The 27628-nt window shown below is 34.3% G+C and overlaps 1 protein-coding gene across 5 annotated transcripts in view; it reads right to left on the bottom strand.

The window, feature by feature from the left end:
• The window catches only part of zfh1 (Zn finger homeodomain 1), a 557667-nt gene that overhangs the window by 13584 nt on the left and 516455 nt on the right, over positions 1–27628 (bottom strand). For all 5 annotated transcript variants that reach the window (XM_072533083.1, XM_072533087.1, XM_072533084.1 and 2 more), the window contains exons 3-4: positions 4086–4226; positions 344–2291 (exon numbers count right to left, since the gene is read on the bottom strand). In XM_072533083.1, the coding sequence (XP_072389184.1) occupies positions 344–2291; positions 4086–4226 (2089 nt within the window). The remainder of the gene's footprint in view (positions 1–343; positions 2292–4085; positions 4227–27628) is intronic.

Below are 27628 nucleotides of genomic sequence, written 5' to 3' on the forward strand. Positions count from 1 at the left end.
AGAAAAATATTGTGAAAACTCTTGCGCGATCTCTAGTCGATGAGGAAAGTGTCAAAGAAAGCCCTTTAAAAGTTCTAAGCGAAATTTGACCACAAATAAGTGGTACACCAGTTATTTTTTTGTCTCAAGAGTTTCTTCACCGAAAAATGACTTTGGTTGGCACTTTGAAAGAAAAAATAAATAAAAAAAAATGCCACTGGAGTTACAACCACGCAAAACTAGATCTATACATTCCACAAAGTACGTCAAGCGTACTGTAAATAATATGCAAGCGACCATTTTAAAAATAAGACCAAATTTACCATACTTCTAATATATAATTATGTATACATATTTAACATACCTGAGTGCTCATATTTATGCCTGGCCAGTGAGCTCTGTTTGGAAAACGCCTTGTCACACTGATCACAAGTGAACTGTCCCTCTGCTTCTAACTCCTGATTTCCCAAAACTGGACTTCCAAGACTCTTAAATACAAATTGAGATATTTTGCTTCTTTTCGTAGCTTGGGATAACTCATCCTCAGTCATATCATTAGTAAGGTCCCGGCCTTCTACCCAGGCTCTTTTTTCACTTGGGCTCATATTGGATATCCTACTGCTTATTAACTGCGAAAGACTAGGAAGATCAGTACCTCCGAATTGCATTAGCTGGTCCATAGGAACTAATCCCATACCTGGCAATGAGAGTTTATGGGAAGGTTGAGCTAAAATCTGTGCTAACCGACTGCTGTTTAATTCTAAAGGTGATGGAGATTGTCGAGGTTCTGAAGAATTGGAGTTGTGGTAGTGGTTTTGAAAGGGCAAGTACGGTGTAGGGCTTCTTGAGTTTTTCCTGCTAAGATTAACTACTTCGTCGTTGGTGTCTGAAGACGGCCTACAGGGTGAACTAGACGGTGAAGATTCCGGTGATGTAACATCTCTCTTGATCGACAAATCTAGAGGTTGTTCACAGATGTACTGATTTGGAGACACGCTTACAGGGGGTTTTGGTGGTAAATTAAACCGAGGTGAGGTTGGTAATGGACTGTACGGAACTTGAATTAATTTTCCCTCTCTCCTATCTCTAGCTCGTGTATTTTGGAACCACACTTGCACTACCCTAACAGGAAAACCTATACTTGATGCAATTTTTTCCAAGTCTTCTCGTTTTGGCCTAGGATTCAATTTGTAGTTGTCTTTTAAAACTTTGAGCTGTTCATCGGAAATGAGAGATCGAACTCTAACTTTTCTTCCATCTTCTGAGACGTGATCTGTTGTTGCAAAAGATTCGGAATCTAATTCGTCGTTTGTGTTGTAATTTCTTTCATACTCTTGGTCTTCTCCACTAATGCTACCATTTTGAGCATCTTCTGATTTTGTTGTAAACGCACCTTCTAATTTTGCGGCAAGGCCCTCACTTTTAATATCTTCACATTCATGTTGTTCTAGATGTTGCTGAGTATCGAATAATTTTTTGCAAGTACTACATTTTGCAGTTGGTTTCGGGGAGTGAACTGAAGCGACACTATGACATTCACTAGAACTATCTGAGGTTATTTTCTGCATATTAGCTTGTAATAGTTCTTTGGTAACTGTTGCATTTACAGTTTCTAATATTCTTTTCACAGCTTCTAAGTCACCAGTATTAGTTTGATTTTCATTTTGGGTTTTTGTTTCGTTGTCTATTTCTGCGTCTTCGTCCATCACTAAATCGCCACTCTCGGAAGCATTTGAAGGCGGACGATGATCGTTGTTTTCAGAATGGTTACTGGAATTCTCGAAGTTAGGATTCGTTTCTGTTTGTCTAGGACTATCACAGTTTTCAATAAAAGATGGCCTCATTGGACTCTGGCTCTGTTGCTGTTGCTGGTGTTGCTGCTGAAGCTGTTCCAAAAGATGGCTCAATGAAGGCATTGAGTAATGGCTAATAGGATGTGTATTTAAAAGACTAGGAGGCGCCAAGTAGAAGGGGGGAATACTGGGGTTTCCAGCAAGAGAGGACTGTAGAAAAGCAGCAGCTGCTTCCGGATATTTGGGAAGGATAGGTAAATAGGAGTTGTGATTGGGACTGGTTGTGATGTTATTGTTAATGGGACTAATATTGGGCCTCTTTGGTCCTCTCAAATTTTGTTGAGTATTCTTATCTAATAAGGAACTATTTGGCGGAGCTCTAGTTCGTCCTAACTTAACATTCATTACTAGACATTTCTTCGATGTCATGTGACTAGAATAGGATCCGGAGTGGGAAAAACGTTTGCCGCAGTTGCCGCATTCGAAGGGCTTCTCTCCACTGTGGATTCTAATGTGTTCCTAAAAACAAAGTAACACTTAAAACCAAATCTTACGTAAATATTAATTATTGCGAATAAAAATCATTCTAAAAAAAAATCACTCCATTTAACAGTTGTTTAATCAATAGACAAAAAAGATTTAGTGATAATTATTAGAAAGAGTTTTAATACTTAAAAATATAAATATATATATATATATATATATATATATATATATATATATATATATATATATATATATTGTTATGATGTGTTTTTTGTTTGAATTATGAGCAATGAGTATTTTTAATATTATAATATATAGGGTTTTTATCGCGGTTCTCAAAGAATTAGTTTGTAAGTACTTTTTTAAATTGTCTTTATTATAACTATTATGAAACACACATATATATCTAACCTAGTCAATGTAAATTTAAAATAAACTATCTTTAAACTGATATTCTTATAAAACTAATTAAATTCTATAGACAATCTAAAATTTAAACAAACTATCTTCAAAATTGAAATTGTTATGACACTAACTAAATTATATTAACAAAATTTTGTACCTTTCTTTCACTGAATGCCTAAATGAACTGTTTTCCACTATATATATTCTAATCACCACTGAAAGTCTTCGTACTTCGGTTATCCTTGTTTTTGTGAAATTTCCTTTTTGCAATTATCAGCTTCTACCAATTTAAGATATAGTTTTCTTCACCAGCATTTATACACCACCAACCAAACCAGCAAACAGCATTTATATTTATTCTTCTTTTCAATATACCAATATCCAATTATTATAAGTTGATTTATACTAATCTCCAACCATAATATAATTTAATTTCTTCCAATATACCTTTTTTTATCTTCGATAATTATTTGTGTATAATTATAAATGTGCATTAAATTATATGCATAATTTTTAATCTTCATTTAACTCACTATATTAAACAATTGGACTATCTCCAACTAACTTTCATATTTCTTATAAACTGCTTGAATGATTTACTAAAACTGTGAACAATTGACTTCACTAATTAATTGTGTCTATCTTCTACTAACTTTCAGAATAAACTGCTTGACTTCTAACTAAAAACTGCCAAAAACTTCTTAAAACTCTTCTGACTGCACTATCTAAAACTTTTCTGACTAAAAACTTTCAAAAACTGCCATCTTGAATCCAAATCACGGGTATTTATATGTTTTTGGATTTCTAGAACCATCTCGTAATAGATCATGTTCCAATTTGTTCTATCAAATACTTGTCTGAATTTTCTGGAACAAACCATTTCGCAAACATGGCCATCTCCAGAGATCCAGAGAATTCCATTCTTTTCTATTAATAATTTTGTTTACATTTAGGCTTTTCAGATCAGAATATATAATTAAATTGGTAACTTAACATTCTAATTTAATAAAATACACATTTCAAACAATATATTATTATAACCCACTTTATATTCGTAAATATTCTTAAACGTCACTTCAGAGTATAAATATCTGTCAATCTCCGAGAGTATTTTTGGTTGCCTAAGCACATGGCTCACTTATATATATTTACAATATTAAAATACAACTTTTTACAATTATTATATGCTAATTTATTAAAAATGCCCTCACATAAATATATTTTTATTAAATTCTCTAGTATATAACTTATTTAAAACAACCAAATATCTAATATTATGTAGTATATAACTTATAAATTATTTTCTATAAACCCCAATCGTCACAATATATATATATATATATATATATATATATATATATATATATATATAAATAGGTATTGACATTCGTAGAAAGGGTATCAGGTGCAAATAAAACTTACTTTAAGGTGATGCTTAAATTTGAACGCCTTGTCACATTCCGTGCATTTAAATTTTCTAAGAACTGCGCTTTCATCATGACTAATCATGTGTCTTTGGAGACGGTAAACATTGGCAAATGTTTTGTTGCATACTTTGCAGGACTGAAAAAAAAACAGTTCTATAAATATAAATAAAAAATTTATAAATAAATATATATTAAGGAAATATAAATGAGTAGACATATGAGAAGCAGAAACTTAAACCAAAAAACAAAAATAACCATATACAAAACCCTTATACAACCAGTGTTGACATATGGGTCGGAGACATGGACCATTTCCAAGGCAGATGAAAATCTCCTGCTTATCTTTGAACGAAGGATCTTGAGAAGAATATTTGGTGGCATCTGTGAAAATGGTGTTTGGAGAAGGAGGTACAACTAAGAGATATATCACAAATATAAACATATATTTGGTGGTAAAGACGTAGTATCCTTTATAAAAATAGGAAGACTAAGATGGGCAGGACATCTGGCAAGATCACAGCAGAACAACCCTCCTAGAAGAATCCTTATGTCACAACCTGTGGGAAGTAGAAGTAGGGGTAGACCAAAACTCAGATGGAGGGATGGTGTAGATGAGGGTGGTAGACAAATAGGCGCAGCAAACTGGCAACAGTTGGCAATGGATAGAACTGACTGGCGTAATAGACTTGGGAAGGTCGAGGCTCTTTTATAGGGCTGTAGCACCAATGATGATGATGAATAGTTTTGAGTACCTACGACTAGGATCTAGAAACTGAGGGAAAATTCTATAAGACCTGCCATACTATAAGACCAGTAATGACGTAAGGAATTTAATGTTGGGCAGTTAAAAAAAGGGGGAACAGCTCCACTGAAAATAGCATTACATATTTCATTTTAACCCTTAACTGGTCCGGCGTCGTCTGACATACGATTCAATATTTTTAATTCTTTCGTATTTGCAATTGGAACCGCCCCACAGGCAAGTCGATCTACGCGTTATATCTAATCCTTCGTAAGATTGCAGTTTATGTCCTAGTAGAAAGCGCAGGATGACAAAATACCTGTGCTTGCGTTGCAAAAGGCCTGTTTATTTGGGATGTACAAAACCATTATGTAAAAATTGAATATAAAATGGTAAAGTGTGACTGATGCTGGAAACAAACATTTTTGATCTATTTTTATTTTACCTAGTTTTTTATTTCGTGTGTAGTTTGAACATTTTTCCTAGCAATACATTTTTTTCCTGTTGTTTTTTATATTTTATTTTATTTACTTTCCAAAACTATGTACTTTTTTCACAAATATTTGTACAGATTTCAGTTTTATTTAAAAATTTTTTTTCTTAACAAATATCCAAGACTTTCGTTTTTATATAAAATATCAGAGTATATTTGTAACATGTATTTTTAATAAAAAAAAATTTTGTGTGTTTTTTTGCTTTCTTGGAAACAGTAGTCTCGCAGACCACGCGGACCAGTTAGGTTACTGCTACAATACCGGACCAGTTAGGTTACTGCTACAATACCGGACCAGTTAAGTATAAAAGGACAGCAAAACAAGCCGAAATTAATGAACTAAGTATTAATGAATTGAAATATGTATGTAATATGAAAAATGCTGAAAGAAACAAGAATTATTCAAAATATTGATAGCTAATTTGAATCTGGAGTTGCCAGTGGTAACAAAAAGCAGTCGTAATATTCTTCCTAATCGAGTAAGTAAGCTGTCAGAACAAAAAGTTGTATGTAGTAAGAGACTTGCGACAGTTATGACATGATGGATCGTTTCTTTGCTTTGCAGCCACAAAACTAGAGGTCTTTATCCTTAAATCTCTCCGAATAATCCGGGAGTTTGACACAGGTGGACATTTAGCTTCAAACGAAACATATATAATATGCTATGTTATTCACAGGTCAAACAAAACTGTTACTTAGAAGCATAAACGAGTAGAGACATATACAATTATTAAATTAATTAGTTTTAACAACATCGAAACATAAAATAGTAACATGAAATGTATTAGGTATTCCAAAGCAGAATTTGTTAAGTTATGAAATTGAAAGTATTAGATAGATAGACAGTTATTTCTCTGTCTATCTAAAATCTGCTCTTAATATTTAACTGACATTCATCATCATCATCATTTAACCCGGATCTATCCACTGCTGGATATAGGTCTCCCTCAGTCTTTTCCATGTATTTCTGTTTTGCGCTGTTTGCATCCAATTTTTGTCGATCCGTTTTATGTCATCAGACCATCTTGTTGGTGGACGACCTCTACTTCGATGTGCTTCTTGTCTCGGTCTCCACTGTATTATTCGCTGTGTCCATCTGTCATCCGACATTCTAGCTATGTGCCCGCCCAGTTCTACTTAAGGGTCATAATTCTTTCTATGGCATCTGTCACTCCTGTTCTCCGTCTTATTTCCTTGTTCGTGATCCGATCCCTACGAGAAATGCCTAACATCGATCGTTCCATGGCTCTTTGGGTAACACAAATTTTATTTCTTACTTTCTTGGTTAGTGTTAATGTCTCTGCACCATATGTAAGTACTGGCAACACGCACTGATCAAAGACTTTTCTTTTAAGACACATAGGCAGTTCTGATTTAAGAACATAGCTTAGCTTGCCGAATGGCACCCAAGTGAGTCCTATGCGGCGGCTTAGTTCGCACGTTTGATTATCTCTTCTTATGCGTATCTCATGTCCTTACTTAGGACAGTACTTATATGAGGTGGTTTCTTCAATATGTATGCCATTTATTGAAATCTTTTCGCTTAACACAAGATTTGTCATGATTTGTGTTTTTGTGTGGTTGATTTTTAATCCTACTTGTAGGGAGGCTAGGTATAGTTTCTCCAGTTGCGATACTGCATCATCGATTCTGTCAGCAAAAAGGACAATATCGTCAGCAAACCTCAAATGACTAAGCATTTCTCCATTGACATTTATTCCTTTTTCACTCAGATTTGCGTTCTTAAACATATGCTCTAATAATGTTGTAAACAATTTTGGCGAAATTGTGTCTCCCTGTTGCACTCCACGTTTTATTTTAAATACGTTGGTCTGTTTATCTGCCAGTTTCACACTTGCTGTCCCATTTTGATAATGTATTTTATCATGTTTATATAGCGATGATCTATACGGCACTCTGTTAAGGCTTTTAACATATTTTGATGACTTTTGTATCGAAAGCTTTTTCGTAGTCTACAAATATCATGACTAATGGCTTGTTATATTCAACACTCTTTTCTATTATTATAGAAATAACTGACATTACTAACTATTATTACCTAATTATTACCTAACTATTAACTGACATTACTGACTATATAACTGACATTACAGTCAAAGATATAGAACTGATTAAATTGTAATTTCTGCACATTTGGCAAACGGGAGTTCGATGATATTAATAATTTTCTTACAGGTCAATTGTATGAAAATAAAATGCTGAAAAGACTTCTTATTGACAGAAATTCATTTAATTGAAAAGAATCATCAAAATGCATTAGAAAAACAGCCAGTTTTCTTAAAATGTAATATTGCAAAAATTTTCGTTGACTCAACACTGCTTATATGAAAATTTTATAATAAGGATTGCCTATACTAGTATGTTAATATTTTTATTTCTCAGGATAAATCCTATTGATCTATTAAGAGCAGAGAGAGTCTTATTAATAGGGTAAGCAAAAGTCAACCTTTTATCGAATGTTAGTACTCCGTAGACTTTTAGAATTTTGGAATTTTATAACACTTTGAATTGATTTGGTAGTGAAAGTTTATGCTGGAAGGTAATTTTATATGATATCAAAAACTCTAAAGATAATAAGGCGTCTGAATCAGACGAAATGTCTATAGAACTGTCTAGAAATAGCCAAATTTGATCAAGAGCTTCATCAACGGAAAGCAAAGATGACTAAAACAATCGAAAAACAAGATAGTGAAAAATACAAAGCATCTGTAGATACGAACGTAATCAGTTTTGATCTTCAGCAAACCCCTGCCCACTCAACGAAGTTGAGTCAACGAAGTTGAGTCAATGAAGTGTCTGAAGAAGGATTTCAAGAAAAAACTGAAACGTTGGAGTCGGCATCGCAGTAAAATAAGTTTGGCGAAGACATGGAAGATAGAGCAGAGCTGGACTCTGATTATGAATGAAACTTGCTTAATGGAAAGATATTTATGTCGATTTTTTTTATTTTAGCGTTTCATATTATAAATAAACAATTTATCCAATAAAGTTATAAACAAACATTTTTTTAAATTCACCTTTTTTCCTGCAAAGATTCTACGGATACATTTTAGTCCAGATAATAATTGGTTGACCGTTAAGAATAAGAAGGGTCCAAGTGCTTTTTTCAAAATAAAGCTGAATTGGTTATTTTTTTGAAAATTTGTGTAGGTATAATAATTTTCTGATCCTTTAATAATATAATAATACTATGTACGATCGTAGCTAATGTACAAGGAATTTTAATTATTCAAAAAACTTTAACCTTAAATATCTCAAAACTAGTAAAAATTTTTAGAAATCATCAATTTTCGATGATTAGAACCAGAAGTGAATTTATGAATTCAGTTTTTGAAATCTTTATTTTTAACACTTTATCTTTGGCATCATGGACGACTCATTTTTAAAGGAATCCTTTTTGGATAGTGGTTTCTACGACCATTCAAAGCAAAACTAATAACCATTTTTGAAAAATTTAAACGCAGAATGAAAGATTATATTATTACCAAGGGCCGAAAGACCCTTAAAATAACCAAAAAGTTTCTTTTGAATGAAATATTTGAAATTAAATGTCACACTAAATTTTCTCTTTTATTTTCACCTTGTAACTTATTAAATTAAACATTATGGAAGTTTTCAGGGACTTTCGGCCCTCGGTAATAACGTAGTCTTTCATTTTGGGTTTAAATTTTTCAAATATACTTATTAGTTTTCTCAGAATTCGAAGAGAACATTTCGACTGAACATTTTGACAAGTGACATTTTGTGCCTATGCCCTTAACGGAGCATAAGTCTGTTTTTTAACATTAAACTCTTGATTTATTTGCGGATTTAAAGACAAATTAGCAAACTACAGAAAGAGTTCAATATATAAAAAATACTCATTAAATCCAAAAGGTTAGTAAACATAAGTAATTTGTTTCTACCGCAAAAAACTGATTGTTAAAAATGAAAGTAAACTAATCAAGTTGGCCAATATATTCAGACACGATGATTTCCTAGCCTAGCATCATCTTACAATATTCCTTCACACTTTTATATAACATTAAAAGAAAGGAGGAGGCAAAAAGTAATGGAGCCGGTAGAGATCTATTTTTACGCCTTACACATTTCATATCTTGAAATAAGAGCTTTAATTATCGCACCCAGCGGAGTGGCCGAAAGATATCCGACTCTATAGCTGACAGGCGGGCTCGAAAAAATAATAACAAAAAAAAAGAAGAAACGCCACATGTGTGAAATACGGAGCGTGTGAAAGAGTTCACTTACATGAGATGCGGTGTGGTGATGTTCGTAATGATGCGCACAGTTTTCTGTTCTTTGTTCAATTGTTTTGAAGGCAGAGGCGCCACAAAAGTTAATTAGGAGTATAAAGCACAATAATAAAGTGTTCAGTGTTCAGCCTTATTAAACCTTTTTACGTTTATTTTTTTTCTTTTAAACTCATATTTATTTACAAAGTTCAATCGTCACAGAATTAAATACCATGTACCAAACACACTTAGTCTTAAAGACATTTTAAATTTAAATAACACTAGCGATAACCTACTTTTGTTTTTAGTTTAAGTTAAGCAAAGTGTAGTTAGCTGTTACCACTCCGCTAATAACCTTATAAGGTTAACCCTTTCGCTCACGTCATCCACAAATGTGGACACATTTCTAAGCGCTCAGTTATACGAAATTATAATAATAACACTGTTTGCTCATGTTGTCCACGTTAGGGGACCTCTAAATATTCCTTATTCGTGCACTAGACCCCATCTGTTGGCAAGTAGAAGAAACGATCGGAAAAGTTTTAGTAAGATTCTGGCCACTGTGCACACATCTATACCGCGCAAAGAACAGTAATTTATTTCTATACAGCGTTCCACGTTAAGAAAATAACATTGCGGAGATAGGGCCATGTATTTCTTATGGACGATAGAAGCGCAGCGATGCCACGATGAACACAAGCACGATTCAGGGTTGTATAATTTGTATTTTCGTTTTCACAGACATGAATTAAATAATTGTTTTTTAACGTAATTGACCAAAAGTGTCCATTCAAAACAAGAAATGAAAAGTAGGGAAAATGATTTTAATTAAATAAATAGTATTTACAAAAGATAATTTTATTTTATCTTATTTTAATTATAGTAACGACAGTTTATTTGTTTTTCGGTAAGAATGTCATATACCATGAATCATAGAAATCAGTAGAACATATTGCTTAGTTAAATCATGCACTTTGCCGGCTATTAAATATTTAAAAGCAAATAAACGGACCGCTTGAAATGCGTATATCTAATTACTAATTGCAACTTAAAATAATACGGTGTGCGTATGTCAGCGATTTTATGTCGTTCTCTGAGACTACATAAGGATAATAAGGCTTTGTGGTTCTTCAGTTGTTATTCTGACTTTACAGTTAAATGTTAATTGAAAATGGAAATTCGAAAAATATATCGACAATCTAGTAAACCGCATGCCTGAGAGTTTTGGCAACACTGATCTCCATAAGCCTAATGTTATTTTCTTAACGTGAAACGCTCTATAGACTAGATGACTCACCCATACTTTGTAAAAATTATTTTTATTTTTTTTTTAATTTTAATTATTTTTATGTTTGAAATGGTGCATTTTTGTGGAATACGCAGTCGTCCTCACTTGTGGACTGTGTGAGTAAAGGGATTCTTCTAGAGTAGGTAAATATAACCTAGTCCATTCATAGTACTTGTTTAAATAAACATATTTGTAATATTTCAGTAGCTAAGATTGACTTAAAACGACCTTTGACCTATGAGCAGCTGCTCAAGATAATAGAAAATCTTTCAGATATTGAATATATGTCAGACGACAGTGATGACATTGATGCTTCCGAGCAGCAATTTGAAGATTTGGAAAGTAAAAATATTTATTTTGAAGTAATAGAAAGAACTAATCATTATTTATTTTCAGTAGAAACTGAAGAAGAAGACTGTGGGCCCTGTGGTCGCTGAAGGACCAAGCACTTTTCGGGCATTTTCTGAAGGAAAGATCAGAGTTCATGATTACATTATAAATAATCATCTCACCCCTAAGAATGATCTCACTCCACCGAGCCAGTTGTTTGTATAAGATGTAACGCCAGTTGTAGAATTGGAGGGCCCCTAAGCTATCTTCTGCAAGTACTTTACAAGAGATTTGCTTGCACGTATGGCAAAGTTTACAAACCTGTATGCTGTACAGAACCAAATACGATTTTTTCCAACGACTGTAGAGGAAATGCAAATTATCGTTGGTATACATATACTTATGGGAAATTTACATTATCCTCGAATCCAATTTTATTGGGATGCAAAATTACGAGTGCCCAAAATTGTTGAGAGTATGTCTATAAATAGATTTTACTCCTTGAGGCAAACTTTACAATTTGTGGATACAATGGATGACGTTGAGCATCTGGACAGGTTTTGGAAAGTTCGTCCATTGTACGAAACAATACGCGCCCGTTTGCTGTCAGTTCCATTTGAGACAAATCTGTCAATTGATAAACAAATGGAGCCGTTGAGCATCTGGACAGGTTTTGGAAAGTTCGTCCATTGTACGAAACAATACGCGCCCGTTTGCTGTCACTTCCATTGGAGACAAACCTGCAATTGATGAACAAATGGAGCAGTTTAAAGGATCACTCAATGTGAAGCAATATATAAAAAAACAAACCAAATCCATGGGGAATAAAAATATTTGCAATTTGCGGTGGACGGTAAGTGGTCAGATCTTTGATTTTATAATTTATCAGGAAGCTAAAACGGAATTGGACCAAACACAAATGACAGTTTTCGGGCAAGGCGCAGCTGTCGTTTTGAAGCTGTGTGATCGCATCACAGAAGATAATTGCAAAGTATATTTTGATAATTATTTCACCAGTTATTGGTTGTTACAAACTCTGTGCCAAAAAATATCTCTGCCATTTGTACTGTACGACAAAATAGATTCAGTAGCCCTAGCTTCGCTGCTGATAAAATAATCAAAAACCATGGACTACAAAAGAAATAATCAGCAATGATGGGAAGGTAATTATGACAAAGTGGTTTGATAACAAACCTGTAATAATGGCATCAAATTATATAGGAATTGGGACGATCGACAAGTGTAAACGATGGGACAAAACAAACAAGAGCTATATAGAAATAAATAGGCCACAGGTAATAAAGGATTACAATTTGTCAATGGGAGGTGTTAACAAATTCAATTTCTTACTAACATTGTTTAGGACGCAAATGGACGTTGCAAATGTTCCACACATGGTATATATTTAGCCTGTATGAATGCCTGGCTAGAATATAGCAGGCAAGCAACAAATTTGCAAGTACCAAAGCAAAGAATCTTAGATTTGGTGCACTTACACGCAGAAATTGCTGAAGTTCTTTTAGCTATAGAAAAAAATCAATAAAAAAAGAGGACGACCACTTTTGATGAGGCCTAAACCGAAAACACCTAAAAGAGTTAAAAAAAAATCATGCACGAAAGGGTTAAAGCGAATTTTTGTAAATAAAAAAAATATTGTTCAGTTTGATGTTGCAATTTGATTTTGATAGCAGTAGAATATTTTACATTAACTTAGGTAATTATCACTACAAAAATCTGAGCTGGAAGGGAAAAAATAAGTTGACTGCCACATAGTTGGAATACTAAAGTAAATGCCATTACTACAGTAACAAGCCGTAGATTCATTTTGTGGCGACATTTATTTTGAAAGCCAATGAATATCACTTATACATTGGCTTCGTTGATTATGAAAAGGCATTCGACTCCATAGAACTTTGGGCAATAGAGAGAGCTAGGAACCACTGCAGGATATACTCCCGATACAGAATGCTCATACATAATATTTACAATGAATACAATAGCTTCAATGAATATACAAATAGATGCGAAAACCAAAATTATACCAATTAACAGAGGAGTTCGTCAGGGAGATGTTATCTCACCAAAGCTATTGACACTTGGACTGGAAGACGGACAGGACACAATGCCCGACTGAAGGATAAAAGAAGCAGAGGAAGATCACAAATGAGATGGGCTGATGACATTAAGAAGATCGAAGGACACTCTGAACTGAAAGCAAGTGGCGCAAAATAGCAAACACTGGATTGATTTCGGGGAGGCCTATGTCCAAAGTTGGATTACTTAAGGCTGCAGAAGAAGATTCATTTTGAAACCTACAATAACCTAGTTAAACATAACAATTGCAAACCATATAATAATATACGTTGTGCTATTTTGTTGAAGCAAAAAAATGCAGAAAAAGACAATAACCCAGTTAATTGTATGGGAATAGTGGGTCCAGTGAGCTCGTGGTCCACTGCAGCCTTACAAGTAATGTTACATTTTGCCCCTCTATATATACATCTAAAGAAGATCACTCTAAACAACACAGACTCAGCATCTAAAACCCTAAAACGTTCAGAAATTTAAGTTATTGGAACAATGCACTTCATGAAGACGTCCACATAAATTCTGTCAATCTAATTCTGGATTCACGTCTCGTTTGGATTTATCTGTTAAATATATCTGTATTTTATACTGATGGAAGACCATAAATAGGGATATTTTAAAAATAAAGCCTATCAGTGTCATTCACATGAAATAAAATTAGTTCCATAAGTCCAATCGGAGATTGCTAAAAGCTAACTATCATGATATGATTAAAATTAATGTCAATCAAATAAAAGAAAAAAGAAAAAATTAAAAGAAGGAAAAATAGTAATAGGGAAAAGAATTTAAAAAGCAACATCGATACTAAGCAAATCGCTCGTTCACTGAAATAAAATAACAAAAAAAAAGTAGTAAAAGAGAAGAAAAAATAGTAATACGGAAAGCCATCGATATATTCCGACATATGGTAGGAAGAATATGTGACGCCGCTGTGTTAGCGTTGGTACAATGGGAGGACTGAATGACTGATTTAAATGAAAGTTATAGCAACTGTTTGCATTAGTCATAATAAAGTACATAGATCGGTAGTTTTTTTATAAACCACTCTGCTCGTTTGTTTATGTGATATTTAATTGCCTCAATGTGCGCTCACTGGTAACTTTACCTTTCATGGCAAAAAAGGTGGTATTTTAAGATACATCAAGTGGTCTCTGCTACGAGTTGATAAAAACATTTCTCGGAATGTCGAGACGAATACAAATCGATTAATGAGAAAACTCGAGTAAGCAAAGGCAGGTTTGTTGTTAATATGATTGAGATGTTAGATTGTATCAAAGAGAAACAGGATGATGGGTGATTTTAGAACTTGTTTCCGGTCAAACTCAAAAGATGTATACATTGATAATTCATTCGTCACCTAAATTATTAATTAATATATTATAGGAATAGTAAATTAGGTACCAAATGTACGATCATAAAAACTAACTAAAAGGCCATCTAAAAGGCAGATAGATGCATATGTCTTCCGCTATCAGATCGGAAGACACGCACACAATTGCAACCACCTCGTGCGCACTGATTTTCTGCATGTCTCTCTTCTTGCGTATTCATGCCTCTATTGTGCGGCCGCTGCATGCGGCTATTATGCATGCGCAGTTGCAGAAATGGAAAGCCCGCTTAACTCTATGTATAAAACATTACAACGAGATATACAGAAAAACATCAGAGAAGCCAAACAGAAAGAACTGGAGAAAAAAGACCAAGAAATCGAAATTCTAAAAAGTAAATACGACATCAACTTGCATAAAAAGGTAAGAGTAAGTAAACTTGTTAATGACAATGGAGAGGTAATCGTGGACAAATACAGTATTGATAAATACCTGGATAAATTATATACGAAATTTATTTGTTGAAGAGAGGGAGAACCAGTCCCCAATACCTAAGGAAACAGGACCACCTATACTAGTGGCAGAAATAAGAGCAGCCATAATTTCACTAAAAGAAGGGAGAGTTCCAGGACCAGACGGAGTACAGTCTGAATTTCTTAAACTTCTTGATGATGAATCTTTAAGAATACTATGTAAAATTTTCAATAATATCTATGATAAAAGGATCCAAAAGATTGGCTAGTTTGAGAAACGGAACTAAATACAGATTACTGAAAATAATCCTTCAAGGCAAAGTATTCGGAAAGCGAGGAATTGTGAGAAGAAGAATATTATTGTTACACTTCTTGAAAATTAACTTTATTCAACACCAACAATATGACAATACAATATAACTAACTGACAACTATATCATTATAATTTTTTTGACGCTTCAAACTTCACTATCTTTTTCGTCAACGGACTTTTCCTATGTGGGATAAATCTTTCGTAACACTGCTTCCTCTTTTATAGTTATTCGCCTCGAATAACTGGACTATCGGGAATCGATTGAAGCCAACGAGGTGGATCAGTTCCATGGTATGGAGCTAGTCTCTCGATATGAACTACCTTGGGTTTACTTCTAGCTGAAAACTGGATGCGATAGATTAGATCATTTATTTTCTGCAGGACGGTGTACGGGCCTTCCCAGTTTCGTAGAAGTTTCGGACAAAGTCCTTTCTTACGTGTGGGATTCTTACTCAGTGTTTTGGAATTGGAATAGTGTGGCCTGAAGCTGTTTCAAGAACTAAGTTTGTTTTAGTGGTTTGTAGTTTCTCATTCAGAAATCCGGTTCGAATAAAGGATCTGGTTGCACCGGTATCAATAATAAAGGTGCATTTTTGATTCTCAACGTAGCCCTTAAGTAATAAATTCTGTTCATTTTTATGTAAAGTATAAGTGTGAATTTGGGGGCTTTTATTAGATACAGCCGACGCCCGCCCCTTAGTGTCGACTTTTATTCGTTTCCCTGGCTATTGTTTGCGTATCTGTGGCCAGTTGTGGGAGATCGATTTCTTAGAGACCTATCTCTACTAGTATTTCTAATAGGACTATGTGATGGGCTTCTGGATGTCGATCTAGGCGACCTACTAGCCTCATTCTTTGGATGTTCTCTCCTTGTTTGGGATCGGCTTCTGCAATTGTTTTGAAAATGTCCTATTCTCCCGCAATTAAAACATCTTCTGTTTTCATTTCGAGGTTTTTGTTGAAGATTTTGCAGTATGTTTAAAATTTGGGATAAAATAGGTTGTTGGTTATCTGCGGTTGTGATTTCTTCATTTTCTTGAAATCTTATTTCTCTTAATTTTGGGCGAGATCTGGAAATGCTTTTTGCCGCTTCATACTCCTGGGCTGAGACTAGTGCTCCATTTAGCGATTTGTGATGTTGTAATCGGAGAGCTTGTTGCATTTCAACATCCTGTAGTCCATCTATGAATGTCTGTAGGTATTCCAATTTGTTCCAGAAAATCTTTAGGTGCCTAAGGGTATGCCAAGTGCAATAATCTTTTAATGTCGGCTTCAAATTCTTGCAGGCTTTCGTTATGTTTTTGATATCGAATTTTTAGCTGACTCTGGAAAACCTGCTTTAGATGCTGTTGGCCATATCTTGTCTCTAAAGCTTCAACGAGAGAGGTATAACTGGGTGCATCTTGGGGAAGGAATTGCAAAACGGTTCCTGCCTGTCCTCTAAGCGACACCACCAAAGAAGCTGCCATTTCTTTTTCATTCCAGCCATTTGCTCTAGCTGCAGCTTCAAATTGAAAACGATAAGTTTCCCATGCTGTCTGACCATCGAATGTGGGTGGTTTTAAAAATTTACTAGTTATAATTGTACCTGGTTCAATTATGGAAGGTGATGAAGCTGTTTGTTTAGATTCGACGTTAGTTACTGAAACATTAGGTAAAGAAGCTTGTGTATTAATCTTTTTTTCTAACTCAACTATTTGTATTTGTAAATTAGATTTCAAATCATTTTGTTGTTGTTCTATTTTATTTTCAAAATTCTTTTGGTTTTCTTCTAACTTATCTATTCTACTAGTGATTTGACTTATCTCTAACTGAAAATTTTCGTGAATTTTGGATAAACCATCTATGATTTCTACCTCTATTTTTTTACGCCTCTCCTTCTCCTCTTCCTCTTCTTGCCTACGCTTCTCATTTTCCGCTTTCTCTTCTTGTCTACGCTTCTCTTCATCTTCTTTCATTTTTAAAAACCATGCAGGGGGTCCGGACGTATCCATTTCTTTGTCAAACTCAGTGGATCTTGTATTTACCATTAACAACTGCTAAATATTTCTTTATCCCACCGCTGTCACCAATGTTACACTTCTTGAAAATTAACTTTATTCAACACCAACAATATGACAATACAATATAACTAACTGACAACTATATCATTATAATTTTTTGACGTTTCAAACTTCACTATCTTTTTCGTCAACGGACTTTTCCTATATGGGATAAGTCTTTCGTAACATTATGGTTAAAAAACCCGAGAAAATGGTTCTCCACAACAACAACAAATCTATTTAAAGCATCAGTTAAGCAACCGCCACCTAAGCGTTAACCTCCGATGGCGCGCCACGAAATGCTGCGTACTCTCTACGCTACTTTACGGAGTTGAAGGGTGGATGTTAACAGCAGCAACTATAAAGAAGTTAGCGGCTCTAGAAATGTGGCTGTATCGACGCATACTGAGAATACCTTGTACAGACGGAGTGACCAACACAGAGGTATTAAGACGAATGGGTAAAGAGGTGGAATTGTTAACAACTGTTAAAAGGAGGAAAGCGTCATAACTGGGCCATGTGTTCCGTAATGATAAGTGCAGTCTGCTACAGCTTATCGTGGAAGGCAAGATTGAAGGTAGAAGAGGTTTGGGCAGAAAGAAGAAATCCTGGCTGAGAAACTTGAGAGAATAGTGTCAAATACCAGAAGCTGCAAACTTAATACATGCGGCACAAAACAGAGAAACCTATCGTTTGATGGTCGCCAACCTTCGGTAGAAGACGGCACATAAAGAAGATCAGTTAATAAAATAATAATTATAGCCAGAATGATCGCCAATATTCATATTCGAAACGAGCACCAAAAGGAGAAGCACTACATGTCTCCTACTTCTGGCAACTATAACGATATCATCAGCGAATGCGAAAATTTGTGTCGACATAGTCGCATTTTAATTTGTGTTTCAAATTTGATAATTTATTACATATCTTTCTATGGAGCACAATTTATAATAAACTTTCTCTTTCCATAATTTCTATAGGTGCAGATATTACGAATACTTCTCCTTTCGCTGTTTAAGTTACAGTTTTTTCCTTTTATATTGGACTTGCAAAATCAAATACATACATCAAAAACACGATTATAATGTCAATGAACCGTAGGTGTTCCTACAAATTATTTTTGGCTTCTATTTATATATTTTTTTATTTATTGTTATAACGACTGACAAGCCGGATTATCAAAATACCACACGAGAACGACCCGTACAAATCTCAATAAACAACGTCGACTTTTAAAAATCGTTTTATCTCACGTAATCGGTCACCTTTAAGAAAAAAAGTTGTAACATAAGCGGTTTTCTACCTATAGGTATACCTGTTTAAAATGCTTATACTGCAGAAGTAAAGTTTCAGATTTCAACCGGTCTGCTATCTTAGGTGCTTTCATGACACATATTTTTTACCAGAAACATAAACAAAGCGATAACCGTTGACTTTTTTAAACTAACAAAAGATTGGTTTTTTCACAATCTTCACGTTTTTAATAATCATATTTAGTTTTTCCCATGTCATAATCTCCATTAAATAATATACCTACGTTTTAAATTAACTTCTACCGATAACAAATCACTTTTCTAGTCCTTCTATTGAGAAAAAGAGAGGTTATCGGTCTCGGTAAAAACATTATTAATGTCTGTTTCTGTTTTGAGGAAAAAAGTTCAAGAGTTCAATATTTCCTGATACGTCGTGATATTTCTTGCGTACGCTGATTTGTTCATTTATAAACGGTTTTTGATAAGACAATAATTATTATATGATGTAAATATCTAAACGAAAGGCGGAACAATATAGAAACGAATACAAAACAAGAATCTTTTTGTAAAGATACGTTAATTAAATGATAATTCAAATTTTTAGTTTATTCTAAAATTAACATCAAAAAGTTAGCTTTTCTGTGACAGGAGAAGAAATATTCACAACAAGTGATATATCTCACGTTTGTTATTTCCTGACCCTGAATTTTAAATACAATTTTAGGCAAAATTCCTGGTTTTATCGGTCTGGGATCAATAAAATAATTTAATATTATTCAAACGTTTCAGTGATTTCGCCATTTTCATTTGATAGTTTGGGTGTACCCGTAAAAACAAAGCAAAAATGCTCTAGTGTTTAAATTCTTCAATTTTGCAGCACCGGAAAGCATCGGGAAAAGATGTAATTTTAATAGAAGCAAACAAACTTTGACGATTCGCCGTCATTAGTAAAGCCCTAAAGAATGGAGGCCTGTGGATAGTGAATAGAAGAAGGTGACATGAGACAAAAAAAAAACTTGACTTGTCAGTGAGCGTGACGTCACTCGAACACCTGAGCAAGTGCAAACATCAATGGATGCCGCTTTTTCCCACGGTCGGTAAACGCTAAAAGTATGCTTTAGTCCATGTCTGACCAAGATCGACATATGTACCAACCGGAACAATGCGGTATCTATTTTCACCAAGGTTCATTAGCTTCACCAACTGACTGTAAAAACTACCGCACCAAAGAATGGTCTGGATGTTACCGATTCGGATAATTAATTAATGCTTGTCCTACGATGGAGGTGATTCTGATTCAGAAGACAATATTTTACTTGTACCCTCTTCAGCTAAGTGCAGCATTCGATCTAATTCAAGAACAAATATTGCTACTAGTTAAAGGTCAAATATTGCTTCAAAATTAAACAAATCTAAATATCATCAACATATTCATACTAAGAACGATACAAGAAAAAGCTTATGAATACGACATAGACCTATATAATATGTATAAAGTCTTTAAACAGGCGTTTGATAGTGTGAAAAGAGACAGAATGCTGGAAGACCTTTGTAGTCTAGGTATACCTAAGAAATACATCAGCCTCATAAAAATGACGTTGCAGGGTTCAAAAGCCGCAGTCAGAGTAGATGGAGAACTGACTCCCCTGTTTAACATCAACATGGGAGTAAGACAGGGAGATGCCCTATCAACCATGCTATTCGACCTAGTTCTTGAGGCAGTCATCAGAAAAACCAATATAACCGGCCATATAAACACCAAATCAGTACAAATTACTGCATATGCAGACGATGTAGCCATCATTAGTAGGAATAAGCCACGACTAATGGAAGTGTTCAAACAAATTGATCCTGAAGCAAGAAAAAGAGGTCTCAAAATAAACGAAGTATATGACAGTCAAAAGAATAACTGACAATAAAAATAATATCACAATAGACAACTATACTATCGAACGAATGGATGCCTTTACATATCTCGGCACAGAAATCAATCAGAAGAACTCCGTAAGTAGCGAAATTAATGCACGTATTTCCAGCGGAAATCGTACATACTACGCTAATAAAAGATTGATGACATCGAAATTATTAGACAAAAGAACCAAAATGACTATCTAAAGAACACTGATTAGACCCGTAGTAACCTATGAATGTGAAACTTGGGTAATGACGAAAAAAGATGAAGCCCAACTCAGGACATTCGAGAGAAAAATACTGAGGAAAGTATACGGCCCGGTACAAGAGGAAGATGGCACATGGAGAATCAGGAGAAACGACGAGGTTAATGAGTTAAATGAAGGTTATGACATTGTAAGATTTGTGAAAAGTCAAAGACTGTCATGGCTGGGACATGTGCAGAGACAAAACGATGCAAAAACAACAAAGAAAATGTTACAATGGAAGCCCATAGGAAGGCGAAAAAAAAAGGAAGGCCCAAAACGAGATGGTTGGATGACGTGGAAGACGACCTGAAAACAATGAACATAAGACAATGGAGAAGAAGGGCACAAGAGAGATCTGAATGGAAGGACATAGCCAGACAGGCAAAGACCCATCCAGGGTTATGATGCCAAAAGAAGAAGAAGAAATATCATCAACAAACTCATTTAACTTTGAATTTCCCAGCTAGCAGTGATGAAGATTCAGTTTTGGATCAAGATTATTCTGCCGAAAAGATTTGTACTAAGAAGACACAACCTTTATATACTGATCTAATAGAGACAGATTTTAAAGTAAATAGTAACAAGCACCATGTGGATGTTCCATCTTTCAAAAAGTCGGAATTACATCTATAATACATCCTGGAAAAGTATTTTTATCTTGAAAATGACCCTTGCGAAGCAACTCTCACACATATCTAATACAGAAGTCAGTTAACTGATCAACTTTTCGGTTTATTCACCAAATTATGGTTAAGTTGGCAAGTCAAAAAGGCCAAATCTTGTTGATGTGGGTTATCATCTACCAACCAAAGACACTTACTGATGTGATAACTATAGTTAAAACAAGAAATAGGAGAGGACCAATCTCATTTGTCAAAAATATGATGTAGCGTTATGCAAACAATATAAGAAAAGAAATGAAGTTTAACTTTTATTTTATTGTGTAAACGAAGCGGTAGAAATCTTTACCAGTGATTTAAAAGACAAATTCGAAGATAATTTCCGTTTTTACTAACTTATTATCTGTTATTTAGTTTCACAATGGCTATGCTAATACTTCTCAGGATAATAAAAATATTTATAGCTAGGAACATCGAAATGTGTATCACTTATAGTTTCAGTAAATGTGGATAAAACACGGTTCGTCGGAGTCTACCGCCTTTGATCGCATAAATGGAATACATTTCTCGGAATGTTATTAAACAAAGGTTTATTAAGAGAAGCACAAAGACTCGTTATCGAATCAATCTATGACTGCAAACGTTTCATTACTAATATTCTCTCGGCCAAACACTTTCACGATTCAATTTTATTAGTGTCAGAAGTCACTCGTTGCTCTTAATTGTATAGAATTTTAAATTTCTTGGCTTGATTAATGTTTGACTCGTATTAATGTAGAGGTTATAGGGGCCCAGGTCAATTGTTGTGTTTACGTAACATTTTAACGTTAACTTTACCGTTAATGTACACACACAACGCGAAGTACAATTGTTTTGTCCTCCCATAGTCACAGCTGTGTCAAAAATTGCCCCTTATTAATAATTGACGACTTTTTTCATTTAACCTCACTTGTTAAAGTAATTAACGCGAACCTATCTGCTTCAAGATGCATTCCCGACCAATTTTTCTCGTGCGACCTCAGACTTTGTACTGACTCATGACTAAAATATGTGTGTGAAATCCGCCAAATCATTTTATTTCAATACGCATCACCTAATTATTTTCAAAGTTTTGGTCTAAACGATTTGTTATGTTTTTTTAGTCTAAAACATTAAAATTAAAATGAGATTTTTTAACAAAAATAATGGTTCAAACATCACATTCAAAAAATTAACAGGCTAGCCAAAGTAAATGGAAGATAAGAACAATTTTCTTTACATATTTTTGAAATATTTTTAACTTTACTAATATTCATGTATTCGCTCAGTCCATTTCAAAATTTCGATGGACTCACATACATAATTTATAGTCTTATTGGTACTTCCACATTTGAGTAAGTTACAGTTTCAACATGCAACATTCTCTGGACTCGGCTTTACATCATCAAACATTTATGAAACACCAAAAGAATAACTGGCTCATTTAAACTCATGCAAATTTTCTGCGTTCCTATTTCTTGATATCTCAATGGGGTTCTTATCAGGCTTATATTTTTTTCTTTATTTATATATTAGCATATTTTTCTCTTTTCCTAATTTATAGGATTTTCTCCATTTTTCTTTTTTTTCTTTGTGCTTTTTATCTAATTTTGTAGCCCGATATTTCACAATTGTTAACTGTATAAAAACAAACTATTTCTTTTTGTTCTATTGTCGCTATTTTTGAACTTACCAACTTTCCGTGTCCGAAGGTATTTAAATCTTAAACTGCTAATATTTCGGCATTTGAGTGGCCTTTTCATTGGCTGTCTGTAAGTAAAGTACCTATAAACTAATATGTGCTCAAAATCGCTTCTCACTGAGACACCTCAGTCGTTCGGATATCATCATCATTCTGGCTTTACAACTCTTCGTGGGTCCTAGCCTAGTCTCATCAAGAACTTCTCTTCAGTAGTCCCTATTCATCGGCTTCCTCCTCCAAGCACGTATTCCCATATTTTTCACGTCTACATCGATGTTATCAAGGAACCCTGTTTCTTGTCTTTTCTTTCTCTTCTTCTCTGATTAATGGGTCTATCAAGGAGCGTTTTTCTAGTTGGGTCACTTTGTTCCATCCGCATTACATGCTCTATCCACCTCAGACGTCTTATCTTAATATGTTTTATGATATCTGGTTCCTGGTATATTCTATAAAGTTCAAAGTTGTATCATCTTCTCCACACTCCATTGTCATTCACTACTTCATAGATTTGGCTTAGTACTTTTCTTTCGAAATATCCAACATGTTTTCATTATTTTTTGTTAGAGTCCAGGTCTCTGAACCATATGTTAGGACTGGGCGTATTATTGTTTTGTAGAGTTTTCTTTTTCGATGTAGTTGTGGATTTCAGGAGATTGAGCCCAAAATAGCATCTCTTGGCCGTGCAAATTCTGCGGCTTATCTTTGCGGTGGTATTATTTTCAGTGTTAAGGAGCACTCCCAGGTAGAACAGTAATTCCTCTGTGGTTAGAGCATTTAAAGATATCATCTCCTTTTTTGTGTATGGTGCAAAATATTCCAATATTCCAATCATTGGGGAGGAATTTCTGTGTCCATATTTCTTTTATAAGCTGCTGTAATGCCATTATGTTATCATGGCCACCTTCTTTAGATACTTCAGCTGGGAGATTATCTATTCCGGGTGATTTGTTTCGTGCTAGTTTTTTAACTGCATCTTTAACTTCAAGAATCGTTGGTGATTCCTCTTCGTTTGGATGTAATAAGCAATTATTTGATGAAGCCGACTTTACATAATAATAAGTCAATTACTCAATACACACTAGAATGTACTAGAATGTTATCTGTAGGCCTACTGATAAAAAATAGATGCTCAAGGTTCTGTATTTCGCCACAGTCACATTTGTCATTCTGTGAACCTTTTATTATTACTGTGAACCGAATTATATCGATTTGGTTTTGTATCTTGGCAGTAGCAATACAAGAGCTCGATCGAAGGTATTTTGATTCTTTGCAATGTTCCATATATTTACATACCCACCTTCCCTTGTTATGTCCAACTTTTTCCTAGCATATTGGTTGTTTAGGTGGTAAGAGTTTTTTAAAGGTTTCGTTTTAGAAAGTGATTGTTACAGTACTGTGTTAACTCTTCTAGTTTATCCGACAATTTATTTACTATTTCTTTAAAACATTTTCCCTGGACAGGCAATACCATATCATCAAAATAGATAAAGCGTCTTGTTCCAGAATGGCTCGGAAGTAACCACTCTACATATTATACATTAAAACGTCGGTAAACCGACGATTTTGAAGAATGCATTTTAAATAACACATCAAATCAAAATCCATCATCACATGAAACACTTTTATTAACCATATTTGATTGTTAACAGTATCATAAGTAGCAGTTAAGTTTATGAAGCAATGCCAGTCATTCCCTTTCGTTAAAAATTATTTTCGAGTTACTATATAAGGTTTAATATTTTATCACAGCAATATGTCTAGCTTGTACCACACACAGTGAACCGAACTACTAGGAAGTAGGCTCGGGACACTGATTTGCTTTGTAACTCGAAGGCATCGTTGCTCAGTCGTTGTAGACGAGGGGTGGGAACTTGCGAAATATATTAACAAAAATGAAAAGGAAACCAACAATTGTTCACAAAAAATGGGCGCTACCATTTTTAAATGTTTGAATCGCAAAAAACAAACAGAATTGGGAGAATGGGAGATTTGATCATCATCCTAAGGGTACAAACACCACCTTACCCTCTCAAAAAAACTATTGGTTACAATAATAGCTCATCAAGGGATCAAGTGAAAGAGATTATACTACATAAGAAAGATATTTATATGTAAGTTGCTCTGATTTTTATACGTTTTAGTATAATGATGTTCTTTAAGATTCTACCATCAATGCACTTTTAATATCGATAGTTGCACTTTAGTACGTATTAAAATATGCTACACGTGTGTTTCGTTGTTGTACATAATTAAGAATTAATACTTGTTTAAGTATTACATTTTAAAGATCATTAATCATACTTAATTACTGTGTTTCCAATTTAAAAGTAGTATCAAATTAAATATTATATTTTTTTCTTAATTGAAGTTATTGTTTGTAAGTATAAATTTACGAATATCAATATCATTCCAGTCGTCAGAGATTTGGCAGTTTGTATTTCAAATGCCTCATATTTGTGGCCAAAACTGAAAATCGAAATTTCACGTTACAGGTTTTAAAGATTAGGTTTATTTATTTAACATCTTTATATAAACTGACTTCATTTGCGGCAAAATAAAAAAAGTGCATAAGAAATCTACATTCTTCACCTATAAAACGTATTTTGATTTTTGTCGATAGGGCACTCTGATCAAAAGATATCGATTTTTTACCGTTGAGTTATAAAAATTTTATTTAAAATTGATTTTGCGCGCGTAACCATCATTCAAAATCGCCGGTCGCTTCAAGCGTTGTTTATGAGTGAACGGTTCATTCTACACAAAAAGTGATAATAAACATTTTTGTTCAGAGTTATCTCAGCTACATTTTTTATTTAAAACATTTCTTTCTACAGCGTACAGATTCTTAGTAAATTGATTTCCCCCTCCCCCCAACCTTACGAGGAGGAGGAAACCTCTCGGTGTTTTAGGAAGAAGCCGGGGTAGGAGTGGTAAACTTTCTTGAATCGTTCTTATGATTTTTAGAGGGTTCAGTGGCATTTTGGCCTATTATAAAAAAATATTGATGATCCCTCAGACTTGAGAGGATTTCTAGTCTGTTTTCTTCTTTAAAAGGGTTTAGTTTCTGGTGTAGGACATAACATCGTTTCAGGACTTATAAACGATATCCCAAAATTCCAAAGTGCGTGCAGGAAGTACATGACTCATTGAACTCCGTGGAAGTGACGAACAATCAAAAAGAACAATTTTTATTAAACAATGATCCGGTACAAAAATTTGTTGATTTTGAAAAAATTTTTACTTAACTATTTATAGTTCATGGACGCGAAAATGGATACTATGTGCCGTTGGCATTTTTTTGCTTTCCATTAAGTTAGCAAATTCATATGTGACTGCATTAAATTGTTTAAAGATGGAGTGTCAAAAATTGAACCGAAATTTTAGTCCCAATATTGTGTATGACGATTTCGTAAAAGGATGTAGATTTTATCACGGAGAATCATGTTTGGGAAAAATTCAAAAACTTGGGCTGGCTACTGAGTATTCAAAAGACATTGACGTCGGGCAATACTTTAGGTATATGTTTTTTCTACCTTTCCTAGATCCATTAGGCGTAGGTGAATGTTTTGCTTTAGACTTTAGTGAGATATTACCAGCACAACATCAAGCCATATAACAGTTTGATGGCTACTTGGTGGAAAAATATATTCCTGAAAAGTCAGAGTTACCAGCTGAGATGTGGACGGAAAACAGTTCATCACTACAATTTTTAGAAGTTTTTAATATATATTCGAATTGACACTCATGAGTATATAAAAAAGGCCACGGTTACAGAATGGGGAACAAAGAAATCCAAATATTATGTTATGCAGACGACGCCACATTAATCGCCGGGACCAAAGACGTGCTCCAAAAATTAGCATACAACAGACAAGAAATACAATATGATAATATCAGCAGAAAAAACCAAAAAATAATAAAGCAGGAAGCAAGGTTTAGATATCTGGGAATAGACATAACTAGTTAGGGAGATGTTGAAGAAGAAGTACGACAAAAAAGCTTAAAAGCAAGTAAAGCGGCGGGATCTCTTAATGAGACAATCAGGAAGAACTAGGTGTTTGTTCAGACAAGACACAAACAACAACAAGAATCTATAAGGCAGCAATTAGACCTATATTAACATACACGACGGAGACAAGACCTGACACATCTAAAACGCGACGACTACTAGAAACAACAGAAATGAAAATACTTCGACGAATATCAGGGAAAAGTCTGTTGGATAGGGAGAAAAGCGAAAACATAAGAAGAGCCTGCAATATAGAAGACATAAATGGATGGGTGACAAAACGGAAACAGGAGTGGAACGAACACATTAGTAGACTAGCAGAGGATAGGATAGTATGAATAGCACGAGATAAGCCACCAAATGGAGGAAGAAGTATTGGCAGACTAATAAAAAGATGATGAGATAATTTAAACAATTTGAGAGGCTA

This window comes from Diabrotica undecimpunctata, chromosome 5 (genome assembly GCF_040954645.1).
Source record: "Diabrotica undecimpunctata isolate CICGRU chromosome 5, icDiaUnde3, whole genome shotgun sequence".
Classification (NCBI taxonomy): Eukaryota; Metazoa; Arthropoda; class Insecta; order Coleoptera; family Chrysomelidae; genus Diabrotica; species Diabrotica undecimpunctata.